This window comes from Anopheles moucheti, chromosome 3, assembly GCF_943734755.1.
Source record: "Anopheles moucheti chromosome 3, idAnoMoucSN_F20_07, whole genome shotgun sequence".
Lineage (NCBI taxonomy): Eukaryota > Metazoa > Arthropoda > Insecta > Diptera > Culicidae > Anopheles > Anopheles moucheti.
This window is the reverse complement of record NC_069141.1, coordinates 72512273-72531379: the sequence shown is the minus strand read 5'-3', so window position 1 is coordinate 72531379 and position 19107 is coordinate 72512273. Positions and strand designations below refer to the sequence as shown.

The window sequence follows — 19107 nt, the reverse complement described above, 5'->3', positions numbered from 1 at the left end:
AACTGGTAGTTTTCGAAGAAATTTTTCACGACCAACGGGAAAGTTAGTGTTTAAAAATTGCATACCTTTCGGCGGTTTTCGAAGAAATGTTTCACGACCAACGGGAAAGTTAGTGTTTAAACATTGCATACCTTTCGGCGGTTTTCCAGCAAAATTGCTGTACAAGGTGCTACCTCTTCCGTGGATGGTTTCCTTGTATCGGCAATCTGAAATTAGCTGGTTTTGTATGGAATTCCGTACCAGGTAATAGAAAGTTTGAGCGAAATCAAAGATGCTTTCCGTTTCATCCATCTTCCTTACACTAGCGATCGCTTTCACGTGTTTGATAGTATGCAATGCAATAGTGATGGGCAAATTTATTCCTCACTGCAGGTGTCACCTCTGGAAAAACATGCTCTCCTGGTATCGGAAATCTGAAAACAATTGTGTTGTTAATGGTCTCAAACATCAACATGAAAAGAAAAAGGGTTCTACGAAATTTCGCTGATTGTTACTGAAGAAGTAAACTGAATTGGAAACTGTACCTTGGGCGAAAAATTGTAAAATGCGACTCAGGATGCGTAAATGTACGTAAATCGTAAAAAATGTGCTCCAAGTAGTGGCGTTATGGTTCTCCTTAGCGCATACAAACGTTTATATATAGACTAGCTTACTAGGCCCGTTTACAGGGCTACGCAACAGAACTCTGAGGTGTACGCAAGGGAGCTTTCTTTGCGAGATTTTGCTGGTGTTGTTAAATCATGTTTGAAGTACACCTCCCTAACATCGATAATGCCGTAGCAAAATTATAGGCCTATCTTTAAAAATTCCGCCCTGGGCCTCCAAGGGGATTGATCCTCCACTGTTAGTTCTTGTCTGCAATCACAGACAATCCTTTCGATGAGCTCATGTATATTAATTATGCATATTTATTTAGTGTGTCGCTAACAGCATTTTTAATAGTGGTTGTCATTTTGTAAATTTCTGCAAACTAGATGCTATAAGATTTCACTGGAATATACACATGGACTTAAGCATATTGATTAAATTTTCCCGTTGAATCATTTTTGCTAAGTAATATATTCATGAATAATATATATATTCATTATCTATCTGCATGAAGAACTTTTGCTTAGCACTATAACTTCAATTGCGCTAAATCACTGTTAGCTAAACATGCCCCACTTTAAACAACGCACCGCATTGATGCCTCATTTACGTGTCATTTACAGCCGCAGTTTTACAGCGAACCATAAATGTTGTGATATTTTTCACGTCTAATATGCCCACCTCGTAACCGCACAACAGAAGCTCTTTAATTTACCGATGCTCTTTAACTATCTGGGTACATGCGACATTTGCGGCCGGCGCCATCATACTCCACGCCATGCTTGGTGTTGCTAGCAAGCGTTCCGCCGACCGAAAGCCCACCGGGTGTAAGGAACCATAAATCGATGGCACCGTGTCCCGGGTGTATGTGGTATGCAAAATTCAACACCGGTTGCCATCGGGGGCAAGCCAGTCCACCCGGACCTCGGATGGGTTTGCAAAGATGGATGACTCGGATCGCTCGGACAATTTGACACCGCGCATCGCAAAAAACGGTAGCCACCAACTGTCGACCATCGGTTGAAATGCATCAGAGTGAAGATGTTTGGGAGGGATTCTGGTGGGCTACACTACCAACCGGTGCCTTGGGCTGCGAGGGCCATTATGTAATGGCCGTTTGCGCTATTGCTCCGTGGGGATTTTATTCCACCCCAAGGCAGATACATCAGAACGTTCAACTCTGAACTTTGCAACCTACCGGCTGCATTTGTTTCCTAGACCAGAGTGGTGTAAAGTCACCAACCGTTATCGAGCTAGGTTTAATTGCCCAATAGATGACACCATCAATGGATCATGTTTGGTGGTCGGATAAGTACAGCCATCACCAAAAGCAAATCCGACTCGTAAAAGCTTAATCCATGTGCGATTCTCGTCGATGTAGTACTAGCTTGCCTTGATAGCATTGAACGCTGTGGTCAAAGGTTGGAGTCGTTATCGGAAAAGAAGGGTGAGCATAGTGCAGGATGAGAGAAGATTCCCACCCACCATGCGTTCTCTGGCGATGCGTTACGAAAACCGGTTCAAACTGGGTTTCATTAAAGTCATCGTCTTATGCGTATCCACCTCCACTGTGTCAGTGCACGACACCATTAAACGGCCCGACAAGTGGTGATTCGACAACATTGCTTTCAATTCTTCGTAGCCCTTCGTAGCAAGGTCGGCAACTTACTTCCAGAGGAAGAACCCATGCGACGAATCGTCACCGTGACATCTGACATCCATAATCCTCCGGCCAATGTGTTGCAATGCTTGGCCCATTAATGAGCGTACTGAAGGCAGGGAACTGATGCGACATGAAAAACAGAGCGTAAATCAATAACTTCGATAAGATTCGGATCACCAGTTTATTGGTGGTTTACGGTGGTTAAACGTTAACTACAGCTCCTGACGTTGTTTCTCATTCAATGACGGCGGAAATTGTTTGCAATGAGACCACCGCTAAACGGTTTACAACGTCGACTCCCTGGGTAGCGATAACAAAGTAGGAAAACGTAACATTGTTATCAAACTCATTCATGCACTGATTACACGGTTGCATGCCACAATCATCTTCAGGTCACGTTTTCGACATAGCGTCGAGCTAGATTGGGGAACATGTTCCCGATACCGATATGACACGACATAATTCCTTTGGTTGTTGGATAATCGAACTAATCTCACGTGGAAGAACTTCCAAAACTCGTCTTATCGTCCGGCGTTCTTATCAGAGTTATTGTTATGAAATTGGATAGAAATGAAGCATAACGTATAAAAACCGCTTGGCCCGACCTTCCAGTTCGTGTGGTAACATTGTCAGGCAATCATGGCGCCAATCAACGTGCTCTTGGTGGTGGCGTTGGCTTTGGTGAGTTTCGCTGGTGCACAGCAGGACGAACTGTTCCCGCTGTCCGTTGTCCACTTCAACGATCTGCACGCGCGGTACAACCAGGTCAACTTGGAAGGATTCACCTGTATCGGGGAGGACCGCTGCCAGGGTGGCTACGCTCGGCAGGTGAGCGCCGTCCGTCAGATACAAGCGGGAGCGGAGAACTCGCTGTATCTTAATGCCGGCGGTAATTTCAAGGGTACGCTATGGTACACCGTACACCGATGGGAGGTCGTTGCCGCTATGTTGAACGTGTTGCCAGCCGATGCGATGGTAAGATTTCCCCGCGAGGTATTCTCTGGTCGGCAAAAACATCAACTAACCACACCCGAACTCACTTCCAGACGCTGGGTCGGTTCGACTTCTTCCACGAGTTGGAAGGCCTCAATCCTTTTCTGGCCGCATCGGAGACACCGGTGGTGCTGACCAATGTAGACAACTCTGGGGAGCCGTCCTTTGTTAACTTTGAGCGCTCGGTCGTGGTTGAGCGTTCGGGTCGTCGTATCGGTATTCTCGGTGTTATCCGCCCCGATGTCGCCGCCGTTGGTCGTCCGGGAAATCTAACGTTCACCGATCCCGTTGAGGCGGTGCGCGAAGAATCGGCCCGACTCGCCGAGGATGGTGTGGATATTGTTGTAGTCGTTTCGTACTACGGACTCAACAACGACCGGAGAATGGCACGGAACTGTGGCCCGCACGTTGATCTGATTGTGGGTGGATCCTCCAATTCGGTGCTTTTTAACGGCGACGATGCAGACTTCCCGCTGGAGGTGGAGGGAGAATATCCGACGGTTGAGCTGCAATCCGATGGACGACGAGTGCTGGTGGTGCAGGCTGGCTCGTACGGCCGATTGGTAGGCAATCTGACAGTCTTCTTCAACGAGGAGGGTGAGATTGAGCAGTGGGAAGGCAATCCGGTGTTTTTGGACTCAAGCATGCCCGAAGATCCGGAAGTGATGGCCGCACTGCTACCGTACCGGGAAGAGGTAGAAGCGCTGGGAAATCGTACCGTCGCCGTTGCTGAGGTCGATATGTCCCGACAGGACTGTGTCACTGGCGAATGTGTGCTCGGTTCGCTGATCAGCGACTCCATGGTGAGGGCATTCTTCCCGGTCTACAACGGCATTGCGCTGCAAAACCGTGGCGGTATTCGCGGTGACCTGCAGGCCGGTACAGTCACCTACAAGCAGCTGTTCGAGGTGCTACCGTTTGAGAATCAGCTATTTTCGTTGCTGCTGCGCGGTGACCATCTGATGACGGTGCTAGAGGAGAGCGTACGCAGTGCGACGGTGACCAACGGCACGGTGCAGGCTTGGGATCTTCTGCAGGTGTCGGGCTTGAGAGCGACATTCCGCATCACCAACCCACCCGGAAGACGGTTGGTCTCGCTGGAGGTGCTGTGCCAGCAGTGTACGGGAGCGGTGTATGAACCGATCAACCCATTCCGGGAGTACCGTGTGGCACTTACCAGCTACTTGGCTGAGGGTGGTGATCGTTTGGACATCATTGCCCGTGAGGGTATGGATCTCGAAGAAGGACCGGTTGACTTGGACGCTTTCCAAGAGCATGTAGAGCGACTGTCACCACTCAGAGATGCCGAAGCAGGACGCATTCGTTTTGTGTTCTAATGCTGAACATTTTTAGCACACCGGATAGAACTAGTTATAGGTATTGAGCTTATGTAATGTAGTTGTGTCAAAGAGTAGGAAAATTTATCTTAAAAATATACTGAAAACTTGAAGGTTGTGTGCTAGTCAATTGAAGATGTGAAAAACTAGGCTTTATCGAGCGATATGAACTTCAATTATATCGCCGCATTGTAGTGTGATGATTATCACCCATTTTCTACATGTTTTAAGGTGACCGTTTTACAAGTTTTTCACAAAAACACAACAAGCATAAATGAATTCCACGTATTTTAGCTGTGTTTAAAATTCGAAAACAAGCGAAACAGGCTTATGATCGCTAGTTTCCATCGTACACAAAATTTCGTAATTAATGCTTTGATAAACATCGTTATCATTTTATAGACCTTACGTCTAAAGACGAATATTTAGGTCATCGGCTAATCTTTATTTAAGCCCAGAACCTAAAGATAATCGAGTTAGTGGTCCACTATGATCTCACAACACAAACGATATCGAAGTGACGCAAAGGATGAATTGCTTCATATTCTCGAGATAGTACTTCAAATTGTCCGGTTTTCCTTATCGGGTTGTGAACTATTCTGAGGATTAATCTGAGAAGAAAAGAAAGAGAAAATGCAACCCAGCGAAAACAACATTTCATAACGATAGTCCAAACAACCAGACTACTTACATAAGCCACCTCGTATAAGATCTTTATTCTACACCTCTTTCAAACCTCCTATTGGCGAGATTGATGAGAAAGAAGGTGAGAATAAAATCTCGCGTCCCTCCAGACAGACGGCTAGCCATTTATTTTCCGACACCATCACTACCGACACTTACCAAATCAAACCGGGCATGCAAATGATGTCTTAGCTCCCCGTAAGAGGGGTTGTGATGGTGATTTACCAACGCTATGTGAACCATTCGTTTCTGCATGCATGCTGTCACTTTCCGGCTGGACGAATGGATCATCCAAATCTGTCGCCTTCGGGATTAGTCGGCCAGGTCAAAGACGGTCTCAGACGTAATCTTGGCGCGTTGATCGTGCACGGGCCATTTCTTTTGCTCGTATGTCACACCGGTTGACACTGCATGCCACCCTCCGTTTGTGTCATTCTTTTGCTGTGAACCATCGGAACAGAGTGTGCTGGAGCATGGATTCCTGGAAGTGGGAGCCTGTGTACGTGGGGATATTTTGCGTACCGAAGTGAGCAGCTAATCTAAAGATGATTACGGTTGTGTGCCGCTGGCTGTTTTTGTAGCGAATTTATAATGGTGACAAGTATGAGCGGGAAACCACAAAGCTAAGCTGCTGTGGTAGGTGTCAGATCGGGTCAACCAAAGAATGGGTTGTGGAATTTCCATGAATATGGCCATCAGAAACGGCCGATCCTTCCATAATGTATTTCAGTTGAATGGCTTGTCAGTTATTTTTTATTGCAGCCGGAAATCACGAGCATTTTTATCTGACATTAAATATAACCTGGCCAGAGTTGCTCATGGTGTGGGTTTCAATTAGACTACAAATAAATTCCTTAGGTTTACCAATTCGCTGGCTTCTTCATTGATTTTAATGGTAAAAGTAACTAAAATATGAGCCGGATAATTTATTTAAGCTTACTCTCCACAGTTGACGATTAACTTTTATCACCATTTTCAATTTTGGTGTTAATGTAACATTACCCCCAGACAAAAGCCGTAGTTTATGAAGCAGTAACTTATCACTTATCGGAAAAATATGATCGATTACGGCGTGCTACAATCGTGCCATGCGTTTGTGCGTGATGCAACATAGCATCATGCTGGAGCGATTATTTCGTCACGAATCGATCGATACGAGCCGGCAGTGATATTTTATTATTAATCATTCTCCTGTGCCTTCTTCACAATATTGGTTAACCATGGTTTTGGGCTACAGCTCCCCCTGCCTTCAATGGCTTGATTTCGAATACGATCTCACCCAAACAAGAACCGTTTTGCACGATACTTTATACCGCACCGCCCAGGGGGTTTCGATGCAATCATCGCCCGTGAAGTCGTTCCAGCTGTCCGTGTGCATACATTTTCGCTGCTATTACTTTGCATCTTGCAGCGATGCAATTTTTCGGGCGCATACTCACCCAAGCCGCACTGGATAAACCCAGAATGGGGCGATGTGATTATGGACCGCAGTGGACGAACAATCATTAGCCACGGTGCGCCGAAGGCGATCAGTTCGTTTCGATTACGATTTATTTCACGCCGGCTTAACTGATTCGCTGTTGTTTTCTTTTTGTTCGGCGGCTTTTTTTTCCACTGCAAAACCGTGTTTCAGGTGTGGTCAAACGCCTCTGCTCATGTGCTTTATGACTAAATCACCTAAATGCCCCGATCGTCACACTGCCCATGCAGCCCATGTTCCGTTTTCCCCGCCGAGAAGCAGCGTGGTTGGTATTTATTGGCACATATTTCACGGCACGAAGTACCATCTTGACCTCTCCGTGGTGCGGTGAATGGGCCGGAGAATGGGTGGGCTGCGGAACGATTGGCAGAAGGACGACCATCGGGTCAATGGGGACTCCTTAAGAAACGAGGGTATGTGTAGAATATGCCCCGGTCCAGGGCGTGTCACGATCGCTCTCACTCTTGTTTTTCATCTATCTTTGTTACGTCTTCTTCGTACGCGCTGGACAGCAACAGCATGCCATGATTGATTACGTTTATGTGCTTTATTTGCATCATTTCGATTGTGTTTCAATTGTTTGGGGATTTCATCCACAACATTTATGAAAAGTGAACATTAGCCGCTTGGGAGAATGAACATAACCAAAAAAGCAAAACTAATGACAAATTGATAAATAAAATGTAGAAACTGGCCAAACAAATGATACAGCTATCAATATATCACAATATTGAATCATAAAATACCAAGAGGAAATATTATGTAACCGATTTTAGGAGTAGTATTAAATAACTTTAGCTAAATACAACTATATTAAGCTTGTAGCTATATAAAACAGGATTACTAGATTAGAAGGAATAAACCCGAAATCTTTTGGGACATTTAGGAAAAAAATGATCATAGGAAAAAGCTAACCCTTGTAATATGGTGGGATTGAAAAGAAATTATTTATTATGAGCCTTGAGTTTATTATGACTTGATCATTATGAGTTCATACTAGATTTGTTTCAGAACAATTTTGTGTAGTCATCACTTCCAATCTAAACTTTCTTTTAAACACAATAACTACTTATGGAAAAGTTGATAAACCTACTAATTATTAAAGAACAAATCTTTAATGTGCATCAAATGTTGGTACAACTCAAGCGTCCAAAATAGTAGTATACACTCATTTTGAAGAATGTATAAATACTTGAACAAATACGTTTTCAATACGAGGTAATGTTGATTTATTCAATTTAATAAATTGTAAGGATTTTTTCAGGACCTAGCTTAAAGAAGAATCGTTATAAAACTGTGATTATTATCATATTTTCGCTCATCTCTCAAAGCACACATCATTCCACTGACATTGAACTCGCAGTGAAGCATCATTTTTCTTCCTTCAAAAGGCGTATCGAAACTTTCTGCATTTGGAGTGTGTAAGCCGCACGATAGTGAAGAGATTAGCTGCACGGATCCAAAGCACAAAACGCCTATGATGCAATGCAGCGTTTATGGAAATTCCATCCCGCCCGCGTGTGGCTGCATTGGTTTCACCGATAACCTCTCTATTTTTATCGCCATCGATTGCCAATGTCATCACGGGTGGTGATCAGCTCGATCGAAACGGGTGTACTGCACCGATGGACGCTTTCGAACCATCAATCATCATCCGATCCGGGTGCCCAGGTAATGTGGCACCATCGCTGAGGTCGAACGGTCTGGTTTTGACCCATGCGCAGCTTCGTGGCTTGAAATTGCTCGTGTTATTGAAGCTGGAAGGCGTTGTTTTTACATGTGCGAGCTTGCAAAGGGGGGGGAACATATGGTTGCCTAATTTAATAAAGTCACATCACACCACGCAACAAGTGATATCAAGTTCCAATGCGGGAGGTTATGGAAATAGCTCAATGTTAAATTGAAAGAAGCACAGTAAAACAAGAAACATCGCATCCCAAATAGTCTCGTCGATTGTAAATCCACACCCAATCACGTGAAATATAAACATGCGTGTCTCACTCAGCACTCCGCTACACGTCTCCGGCTACCAAATTTGGAGCGATCCATTTCAGCAGCGACGATCGATGTGCATCTGCACGCCCCAAAACTTGTCTCCCTGATCCGGCAATCTGATCTACGTTCACCGGGTAACTCTGCAAGTCAACCTCATTTCCACGCTTCCAAACTACAGCGCCCCGTGGGGTTCAAAGTTGAAGAGGATCACATAAATTTGGTCCCAAAGAAGAGTGCTGCAGACGATCCGCCAACAGAAGAAAGGATTGTTGTATAATATCACATCATCGCATAGTGGTTCATGTTAATATGCATCTCTGGACAAATAGTCTCTGGACGTTAAAAATTGAATAAAAGATCTCTGAAGTTATAAGAGTGACCTTTTCCTCGAAGATATTTTTTCTGCTCTTACGAAAAGCTTAATTTTTCATTCATTCTTATCGAACAACGACATGTTTGTTAATCACACAATTTCCAAACGCCATACTGTCCGGCACTTCCTCAACAAGATCGCGCGGATGTTTGTATGAATGATAGTGAAAGCTATCGTCTCCATACGACCACATGCGGACCAAATCCCACTACTCTCTTCCAAGCTAAAGATGAGCTGATCTTGTGCTGTGTTGTGGATCTCTCCCAGAGTCCCAAAGCCTTGGGTGGTTCGTCTCGGTTGCGTCACTGCCGGTGAAAGATGCACCGAAACCCTGACCTTGATTGTTGAGGCCGGTGAAGCTGCGTGGAATGAAATCGCGTGTGGAGAAAACGAAACATCGCATTCACCCAGCAGAAGAAAGAGATCTTCAGCTCTGGTTGTGGTTTACGGCATCTTTTTTTCTTCCTTCTTGTTCACATTTTCATGCAAGTGCATGCACTGCAATGGTTAGTTACTTCAACGCAACTTAAGTGAAGGCCCAACAAACGCACGAGAACGCGTTCCAATGCTCACTGGCCGGGTGGCATAAAGACCATCCCCATACGGGCTAAAAATAATCCTCTCACGCTGTAACATCTCCGTGATGCTATTTTAGCTAGTTTGCTGACCTTTAGCCGATGGGAGATGCTTTAAAATTAGTGTCTGCTATGGTTGTAGCTTGGCACGGTTGCGTTTAGCACACGAAAGCCACATCTTTAAACGATCGTTTAGCATTTCTCGGCTTTGCTGCTAGGGTGCCATTAATCGAATCAACTCAAAGACGGATGTCTGACCGCTCGTTGTTGTAGGATTGTAAGAGCCTTATGACGGTTAAGAGGGTTGAGGCTCAAACGGCTTTAGCTAGCGCTAGCACACATGCAACCGAAACCTTGAGCCGGAAGGTTTTACGAGCACCATCTTCCATGATTGTTTTACTCTGCACAACGCAAAGGAAGGTTTATGAGTCATCACGTGGGGTGGATCATTTAATTCGAATTCTAACCCACTTCCACGAAAACCTTGTCACGTTTGCGTCAAACGAAAATAAAAAAAATACGTTTGGATAATTACAATTTTTGTTGGTTGTTTTATTTACAAACTATCAACGGGCTATTTACATACAATAGTGTTAAAGGAATTTTGCAGAAGAAAGTAGAAGTACACTGGAGGAAAGATTATGGTGCCGGTAGAAAAGTGATGCTGGAGTGTTGGAGGGTAAGGGAAGAAGATTCGCTGAGATGGCAGTGAAAGTGTTGCCCATGAAGTAGATCTTTGTAGTAGTTGGCTTGATCCGGCGGTCTGTTAACCTCCTAACGTCAACCGTCCACCCGGATGCACTTTGTGGAGTATGTGTCAGGTGATGTAAAGTGTTCGAACGTCCGAAAGATGGCAATGTCACCCGGAACCGTTCGTTGACTGACTGCTGGAATGCTCCGCTACGCTCCGACGATACGCTTACTTCTTGCCGCTCAGTCGGGCAATGGCAGCGTTCAGTGCGTCCATGCTGAAGTTCGGGTCATCACGCGGCGGGTTGGCACGGATCTGCTCGAGCGTCTTGAGGACATGATCCGGAGCGGGTCCGTCCACGGGCAGATGGGCACCCTGCGGCTGGAATCCGTTCTCATCGGCAACGTACGTCACCTGGTACTGAGCACCATCGTCACCGGTGTACGAGTAGCTGCCCTGAGCCGACTGTCCACCGACACCGCTTTCCTGGGCCTGGATACCGTTGCTCGTCTCGTAGCGATAGTTGTACGAGCCGTCCGGGTTTACGACCGAGTCGGACACGAGCACCTGAGCCTGAGCGTCCTGTGGGTTTTGGGCGGCTGCGACGGCAACCAGCGCGGCGATGACGAACTGCGTAAAATGAGCAGAAACAAAAAATATCCCAAGTCAGACATATTACGATGCGAACCGCAAGCAAAATAAAAATCCGAAGAAGCTGCCCGACGGTGTTGAGTAATGGTCCCGAATCGAAAGTGACAGTAATGCTAATTAATCGGATGAGACAACATTTGCTAACCAAACACGAAAACAAAGGGAACGGTAAGCTTGTCTTGAGCAAATGCGTACTCAATCATCACTCGAAGCAGGTGGAATTCAAAAGAAAAGATGAAAAAGCGTAGGAAAGTCCTGCTGTAAATGTTTAAATCAGTTTTTGCGGTAGACGCTCCGATAAAAAGAACAAAACGTCAACGGTTTATGTAGCACTGCTTCAAAACACACAAAAATTTCATTGACATGTCACCGAAAATAACCAATAACCAGGAAAATCACAGTACAACTAACCACCTGCACTAACAGTGTTCGGTTTCGTATGCAAACCCCTAAGTTTTAAAATATCTCCCAATAAATATTCCACACAACTAGCGCCATCTGTGAGCAAAACGGCAATCTGTCACCAATTTCGGTGCACCTGCTTGCCTCACGAAATCACACTATCCCACTTAGCACACTTTAATCAAGCGTGAGATTACTGTTAGCAATCATCCGTCCGCTGGCGGACGGACACCACTGTCACTTGTCGCTTGTTCGATTCTGGAATTACACTGAGGCAACGGCGCTTGCACGTCACGTTTCCGCGGCACTCACCAGCTTATACATGTTGACGAGGAGCGTTGGAGGTTTGCTGGCGTGTGTGCCTTGATAAAAGCTAATGCGAGAACTGATATCAATTATCGTCCGGAGCGGCGCTTATATAGCGGTCGGATGACAAAAACCCGAACCCCAGCGGTAAAGCCCACAGCGGCGGGATGGCAGCTTCACCTGATCTCGCCGTTTCGCTGCTCTCCGGTACCTGTGGAAGGGAGACCCCATCGGTTTGCGATGGTTCCAGTACGCTTTGCTGACATCTTCACCGCAACCTTTCGATGGTGGCGTTGAGTGTATGCGCCACACTGTGCGTGCCATCCTCTCACTTGCGTGATCTATCATCCCTCCCGCGCCAAGATCGGGTCTCGGGCGTACGAATTGCGTTTCCAGCGGACTCCCACCGCTCCGGTTGGCGAATAACTTACCGACAAATGTCGCAGCGTTCCGTCGCCTGGTAAGTCAGCAGTTGCCTGCAGCTCTTTCGCAGCAAACGCATTCCGTACGTATTAGACGCTTACCGGAGGATGCTTCGTCTTCTTCTTTCCATATGGAGTACGCATGTCCGTGACGCATCCCGGCGGGTATCTTCTCGGACGCGCTGCATCTGGGTATACGAATCTTGATGAACCAATTGTAACGATCCCCACCGCATGACGCACTCTTGCACACGCAGTTTACACCCTTTCTCTATCTTGCCAGCCAGTTTTTTTGTGCGTGTCCCCTTTCAACAACTAAGCCACCCATACCGAGGGACATGCCGGGCAATATCATCTTCGGCGTACGGAGTGCCGGCGCGAGGAAACCGAATGCCGAATGTTAAGTGGCAGCTGTTACCCTTCAACACCTCTCACTCATTACGGGCGAGTGTGAAGAATCTGCACCATACCAAACAGAGTTCTCTTTTTTTCTTTCGTCTTTGTAGCTCAACCTATACCCTCTCCAATTCTAATGGCAGGTGTTTTGCTGGCTGATGGAAGGATTATTTTCGGACGTCGGTGATGATGATGATGTTTAATGAGGATGTTTTCAAAAATTGGTCACAGTTTCCCCCAATATATGCATCCTCCCCTAAAACTCCCCGCCGGGGTATATTGATCCCCTCCGCCCGAACGATCGTCGAACATCGTAATGCGTACCGGACTGTACCGGAATGCCCTTTTACTTTCACGAATTCGGTGAGCACGGTGTTTCACGTTGATCGCGGTGGCTTTTTTCTGCTTGGCCGTGTTGCAGAAGATCAAGATCAATGTCAGACCCGGTAATAGGGACGAGATCTCGTGCCACCAGCAGTGACCCGCAAGGTAAGTGGACTCAATTTGCCGTCAGATGATTGAGTCGGTTTGGATGGTTTGAGGAAATCGCACCGTTCAGCAATTAACCAATAGTTCAAACCGATCATTTAGGAACTTACAGGTGGAAAACGAACACCGTTGCTAAGAATAGTTACAATTTCAGTCAATTAAAGCCTTCTTCCGATTTGTTTGTCAACTCCATCAGGATAGCTAAAAACAATTTGTTTATTACAGTATCATAAGTATACACACAGCTGTTTTGAATGAACTCTATTGTAGAGAAGCAATTTTGTTACAAAATAAATTATTAAACGTTCTCCACAACTTGATTCCGCCCAACAGATAATGGCGGAATGGAATATGATGAGGAAAAAAAGGTACCATCTATGAATAATAATTTCCAAAGCAATATAAAACTCATTCGAACCTACCATTCGTTTAGGCTTCTGCGCAGATAAGATCGAATCATTTGCAAGTCGATTGCAAATGACTAATATAAGGGGGTGAGGAAAAAAAAACAACAGCAATAAAAAACCGCGCCACTTGATCAATCAATCGAACGATCGAAAAGCAATAATTCGTTCACGCAAGCTCACACCTTGTCGCTTCATAAACATCAACGCAAATCATCGGAAAACCGGTACAGAAACGGAACCACAATGCCCGTCCATGGGTGGAGACGAGGCTAAATGAAGCGTCAGATTTCCGACCCGGTCCACCCGGCTGATCGGTCGCTTTAATGGTGCTGGGAGAAAATAGGGGAAGAAGCACCGACGACACTGCTAACAAACCACTGCACCACAAAACCACATGTCCTCGTACGGGGGCAAGCAATTCAATCCTGGTAGCGCTTTGAACCCCCGATAGGTTTCCTACTTCTGTGCGGTAGCGCTAGGAATGCGTGCGCTAGTGCGCGTCCCAGCGCACCTGGTTGCGTGTCCCAAACGAAACCGTCTCGTCTCGGAAAACCATCAAACCTTCCAAGGGCGACGGGTGATAAAAATCTCGAAAAAACCGACTCCAAATCCAACCGTCCGGAATGGTAACCGGTGTCTCTATCGTACATCGTGTGAGTATGATATTTATAAAAGTTTGTGTCTAGGATGTGATGTTGTTTTTTTGTTTGGTCAGGATTGATATTTTTAGCTTCTTCGAGCTATAATTGATGCGTCTGTTTTTCGTGTTATTTTTCATAATTCATCATTCGAATCAACAAAAGTCACCGAATGTTTGGTAGAACCTTTTCAACGACATTTCTCTTCGCAATGTTTTCGGCGATATGCGAAAGAATTTCTGTTAAAGTTAGGAACAGAAAAACAATCTCTCCAACACACTTCAAAACAGTCCACGCTGTAATGCGTTGAAGGTCAACACGTGAAGCTGATCGATGCCACAAACTAGACAAAATAGCCATCCGAGATGGAACACCGAATCGTCGGGCTGTCATGTAAAAATAGACGGTTCGCTTCGGTGTAACAGCTGTGCAACGGCAAAGTCATCCGAACCATCAAAACCGATGTCCTCCATTTCTGTACCCTACCTTTGTACACTACTGCCTTCAGCCGCCTGTTTATCATAATTTTCGAATAAATTTTAATATTACTTCACACTCATCTCACAACCGTGCATCTTTCTTACCGCCAACCCGTTACCCGTGTGGCCTCCGTGTGCGGATGGGTTTTGGGGTTGGATTTTTGAGCGAGAAGAGAAGAAGAAAAAAACACAGTGACAACCATTTGTTGCACGCAGAAACGATTTCCTTACGGCCCGATGCCAATGCGTTGGGCAAATATTTGACGCAGGCACCCTGCGTAGCAGCAGAACTAGCAACAGTGACTCCGTTGTTCGGGAGAGTGTTCACAGTTGCATAAGAGTGTTGATTTCTTTTTTCTAGATGCATGAAAAAGACAAGATCTAAGTACATGTTTATCCAATCTTGGGCAGATTGCCTGGTGGGTGGAGTTCCTTTCGTGTTGGGTGTTTGAAACGATATGGGGGAGCATCTCATTCATAAATTCTTCATAGGAATGGTTATTAAAGTTGGGCTTGACGAGAGATCTGCATATTACGAGGTGCATTTTTCAGATGACAAATTTAATTATTTTAGTTAAAATTATTCATTGAATTCAATAAAATCTAACTGTTAGCTTAACTGAATTTTGAATTAAAAATAACGTAAATTTTTGTGTGAGTTCTTAAATACTTAAATATTCCACTCAATGATCAAAACTAACATTCAACATAAAATTGGATATGATGGACTTACTTACAACAACCACAATTTCAACATGCCCCTCCGCAAAAACAGGTTGCTATCCACAACAATGGTGCTAATTAAATATGATTCTAATCAAATTTGGCAAAAACACAAAAAAGTACGATGCTACAAGACCTTGATATTAGCGCCGAAAATGGCAAATGAAGTAGCAGGTAGCTGAACAAAAAAACTCATTCCAGCAGATAAAATCCGCTAGTGTCGTTTGTCCGGTGAGTGTCGCCTCAAAATATTCCCCATCTCAATCAGCGTATTAGAGAGCCGATTTTAAGATGATTTATCACGTTCCAGCATCGTTCGGGTGTAATTAGCAAGCGTCGTGTTGCTTACCATCAGCACGGTGAGAAGAGCAGACGAACGCCAATTCAAAAGCGTGCTAATTCGAATAAAACACACCTTGCTGCACTGTGAACAGATGGACCCGAAAGAAAACAACATTAAACTGCTTAATGTCAACGCCGTTGAACGTTGCAAAAAAAATGGCTCGAAGCATAATTTCATCATGCATTTTCCAGGGCGAGGAAAACACGCACCCGCACGGTGGTTTGTGTAAAATGCAGATTTAAAATTTCATCACAATGCGGCTTAATTTCAAGTGCTTTCCTTTAAAAAAAACTGCTGCAAATAAAACATCGCAATCCACCCATCAAAAGAGCTCAATGCCAGAAGGGAACGAACAATTCAAAGCAAAAACGTAAGCGACGAACCCTTCCCGAAGATGATGATGTGACCGTGGTTGAACCGTGAACTGTGTTTGCAACACCCGTGCACTGACCCACTTTAGTTTTAGGGTCGGGAACATCGGACATGTTCCGAACGCTGCAAATAAACATCTTCCCAAAATTAAAACAACCACGTAAACATAGCTCTCTGGTCGAGCCAGTTTCCATCGCAACGGAATGCTTAATAAGACGGCTGGCAGTCGCTAACGTGCCCCAAAAAAGTAGCTCACTGTCATTCGTAATTATTGTCAATTATCATCACTCGAAAATTGGCTTTAAACTCTTCGGTAACCGGTGGCGGTGAAAAGATGATTTAAATTGATAATGAAAAGCGATTAAGTTATCAGAACTCCCTTTCCTACTTGTGGCAGTGCCGCGATGGTGGTGATGATGGCACCATGATGATGTGCACCTCGGCGGTTCTCGTGGCGAAAGCCGATCATCCCGATCACTGTTTGGTTGCAATCATCATAAAAATAATCAGCATACGGGCTGTCAGCCGTGATGGTCAGTGTGCTGATCGGTGAATCAGACGCTGAATAACAAACTCCACTTGCTGCACGCATCGACCGGGTAAGCTCACAACGAGTGCAAGTGAACGAGCCACCGAGGGAGTGGTGGAATCGAGCAAAATAAAATAAAACACAGTACCGGCATGCATGAAGACGCATCGAACGCTTCGAAAATTGGCTACTGGTCAAGAGGTCAATGCAATCATGCAACGACAACGCCAACCAAAGTGTGGAGGGGGGGAGAGACACTACCAAATGTGGAGTCGAGCCGGGGCAAGAAGAGCAGGATAATTGATGGATTTTTACTCGTTTTCGGGGGTCTTCTCTCTGCTTATGTTTTTCTTTTTCGTTGGCCTCCGTTTCCTTTCGGGTCATCGGGGCGGCAAAATGGTATGGGACTATCTTCGTCACCAAAAAGGTCACCAGCGGGCCCGGAGCAGAGAAGATATCGACGAAATCGATCGCTATGGATGGCTCTAGAGCGAGCCGTGGGTTCAACCCCGGTCGCGTGAAGCGTTTTGACATTTTCACTTGCAAGAAATCTGCGTGCACATTATTATAGCTGTTATGCGTTTGGTTGTCCAACGCTTGATTGTATTGCCGTGCCATCTTTGGCATTGGGTGGAGATCTTTCCGAATTTGCTAATCCGTCGTGAAGGATAACGTTTGTATGGAAATCCTTAGTGAGTTATCTCGTTAACGGGGTCGTACTCAATTCGAATAGTATGTAGATGAGCTAATAATAACTGACAGAGCAGTATAAAGGCTTAAAATTAACTAGAAGTATAGATCTTTTTTGTATAATCTATTGTAAGTCGCAGATAATCAAAGACGGGACTCAGAAGAGCGCATTTGGTTTACTCAGGAGATTAAATAGTTTTATAAGGAAATCTCTTAAAGGAAGGATTGTTATACTTCGTTTTGTATTATTCAAAGGTTCTTCTAAGTTAAGTTAACAATATTCTCTCGCAGGGCGCAATCATTTAAATTCTTTTCATTGCAGTATCTTCTTATAACAACCACACATCTGACGGACTAAAAATGGCTAAGACTAGGCAAGGTGTGTCGAAATCGGGATCCGACAAGAATTGGTGGTTAATAAATAATAGATAACAAATGAATGCCATTTATGGGATCCAGAAATACTCCTTCTTTTGCATTAAACAGCCAAGCCAACGCAGAGATCTTATGGTCTCATCTGTCGTATACATTTTGTTCAGTACCGCAATCACTTAGCGAGTTCGACCTGCTGGGAATTTCCCTGAATCACTTGCGATCGAGCACCGACTCTGTGCATCAGTGTGGCACCTATCACACCCCATCAGGGGTTGTTGTCGACCTAAAAATATCACTCTGGGCAAGATCTTTCGATGTCATTCTATAAACAAGACAAGCTCATGGCCTCAACAGCTTGGTTACTTAGTCATTGTGGCTAAAGTTTAAGAATTATTCGTTGGAAGTCCAGGAAGCTGCCTACCGCCAGTCGAAGAAACTGATACTTAAAAGAATGTCAGCACATCGTTGGATGTATGGAACATTTAAAGGAATGTTTATAGTTCGCATTAAAGACATTGAAATGTACATTCTTAATCGAAGTAGGCTTGCAATAACCAACAAGATACTGGGTGAAGAAAAAAACTTCCCTCATTGGGCTTATATTACCCTTTTCCAATCTATATGGCACCACCAATTAACAAAGCACCGCCTAATGATTACTAATTTGTACATTCCACCTTCTTCACGCGCGCTCAAGTGCACCGATGACGTACGGTGCCGTAACATGGATATAGGGTGGTGACTTCTCACCTTACACCGTTTCACTTCGGACACTTTCGTCAATTCCAGCGCGTCTCGGTAATCGTTTGACATTTGCACTGGACACTGCAGCACAGCGCATCGCAACGCATCGTACACGGTACAACCGATTCGTTACGAGCATTTAGCCCCTTCTTGCATCAACCATAAACCTACTCCCCCCCTTCACACGCACCGGCCATATGCCGGCTGGACTGTCATCCGTGCCGGTCGGATCTTCTGCCTGCCGGTGGCCTTGGGTCGAAAATTGACATTTAAATACCTCCTGGCCGACGGGGTCGCGGTGGGCAGACACGGTGCGTCCATCGGTTTGCGCTGGAAATGGAATGGAACATGCATGAATGTCACATTTTGACGAATGTCCCACATCAACCCACCGGAGATATGTTTTCCATCTTTTTCTTTTTTGTTAGCCCCAAGAAGCTACTAGTCAATTGTTTCGGTATCCCACTAATTTCGGTCGGTGTCACTAAGCAGCAGGATATTTGTTGGAAAGCGGCAGTGGGAAAACATGGCATCTAACACGATCACTCATTTGGCTACCGAAAACCCCATCCCTGCAAAAGGAGGTTGCACGAGTTGATTTACCGGAGGCCAATGACACGCTGTTTGACACGCGGGTAGGTTGTAAAATCGGCGCCCTGTCTATCGTTGCCGGTTGGAAAACGAACTTTCGTAGCCGGACGAACCCGAACCCAGACGTGTCCCATTTTTTAGTGCCTTTTTGGGGGCTGAAGGTGGAAAACC

General features: G+C 45.2%; 2 protein-coding genes across 2 annotated transcripts; one reads left to right on the top strand and one right to left on the bottom strand.

Moving 5' to 3' along the window:
* Positions 1 to 2890: 2890 nt before the first annotated feature.
* LOC128305085 (apyrase-like) lies at positions 2891 to 4581 on the top strand. The gene is made up of 2 exons (XM_053042375.1): positions 2891 to 3226; positions 3298 to 4581. The coding sequence occupies exons 1-2, from the start codon at positions 2891 to 2893 to the stop codon at positions 4579 to 4581; spliced, it is 1620 nt and encodes a 539-aa protein (XP_052898335.1).
* Positions 4582 to 10236: 5655 nt separating this feature from the next.
* On the bottom strand, positions 10237 to 11803 carry LOC128305801 (cuticle protein CP14.6-like). The gene is made up of 2 exons (XM_053043412.1): positions 11745 to 11803; positions 10237 to 11009 (listed from the first exon to the last, which is right to left on the bottom strand). The coding sequence occupies exons 1-2, from the start codon at positions 11754 to 11756 to the stop codon at positions 10608 to 10610; spliced, it is 414 nt and encodes a 137-aa protein (XP_052899372.1). The 5' UTR covers positions 11757 to 11803; the 3' UTR covers positions 10237 to 10607.
* Between the last annotated feature and the right edge of the window lie 7304 nt (positions 11804 to 19107).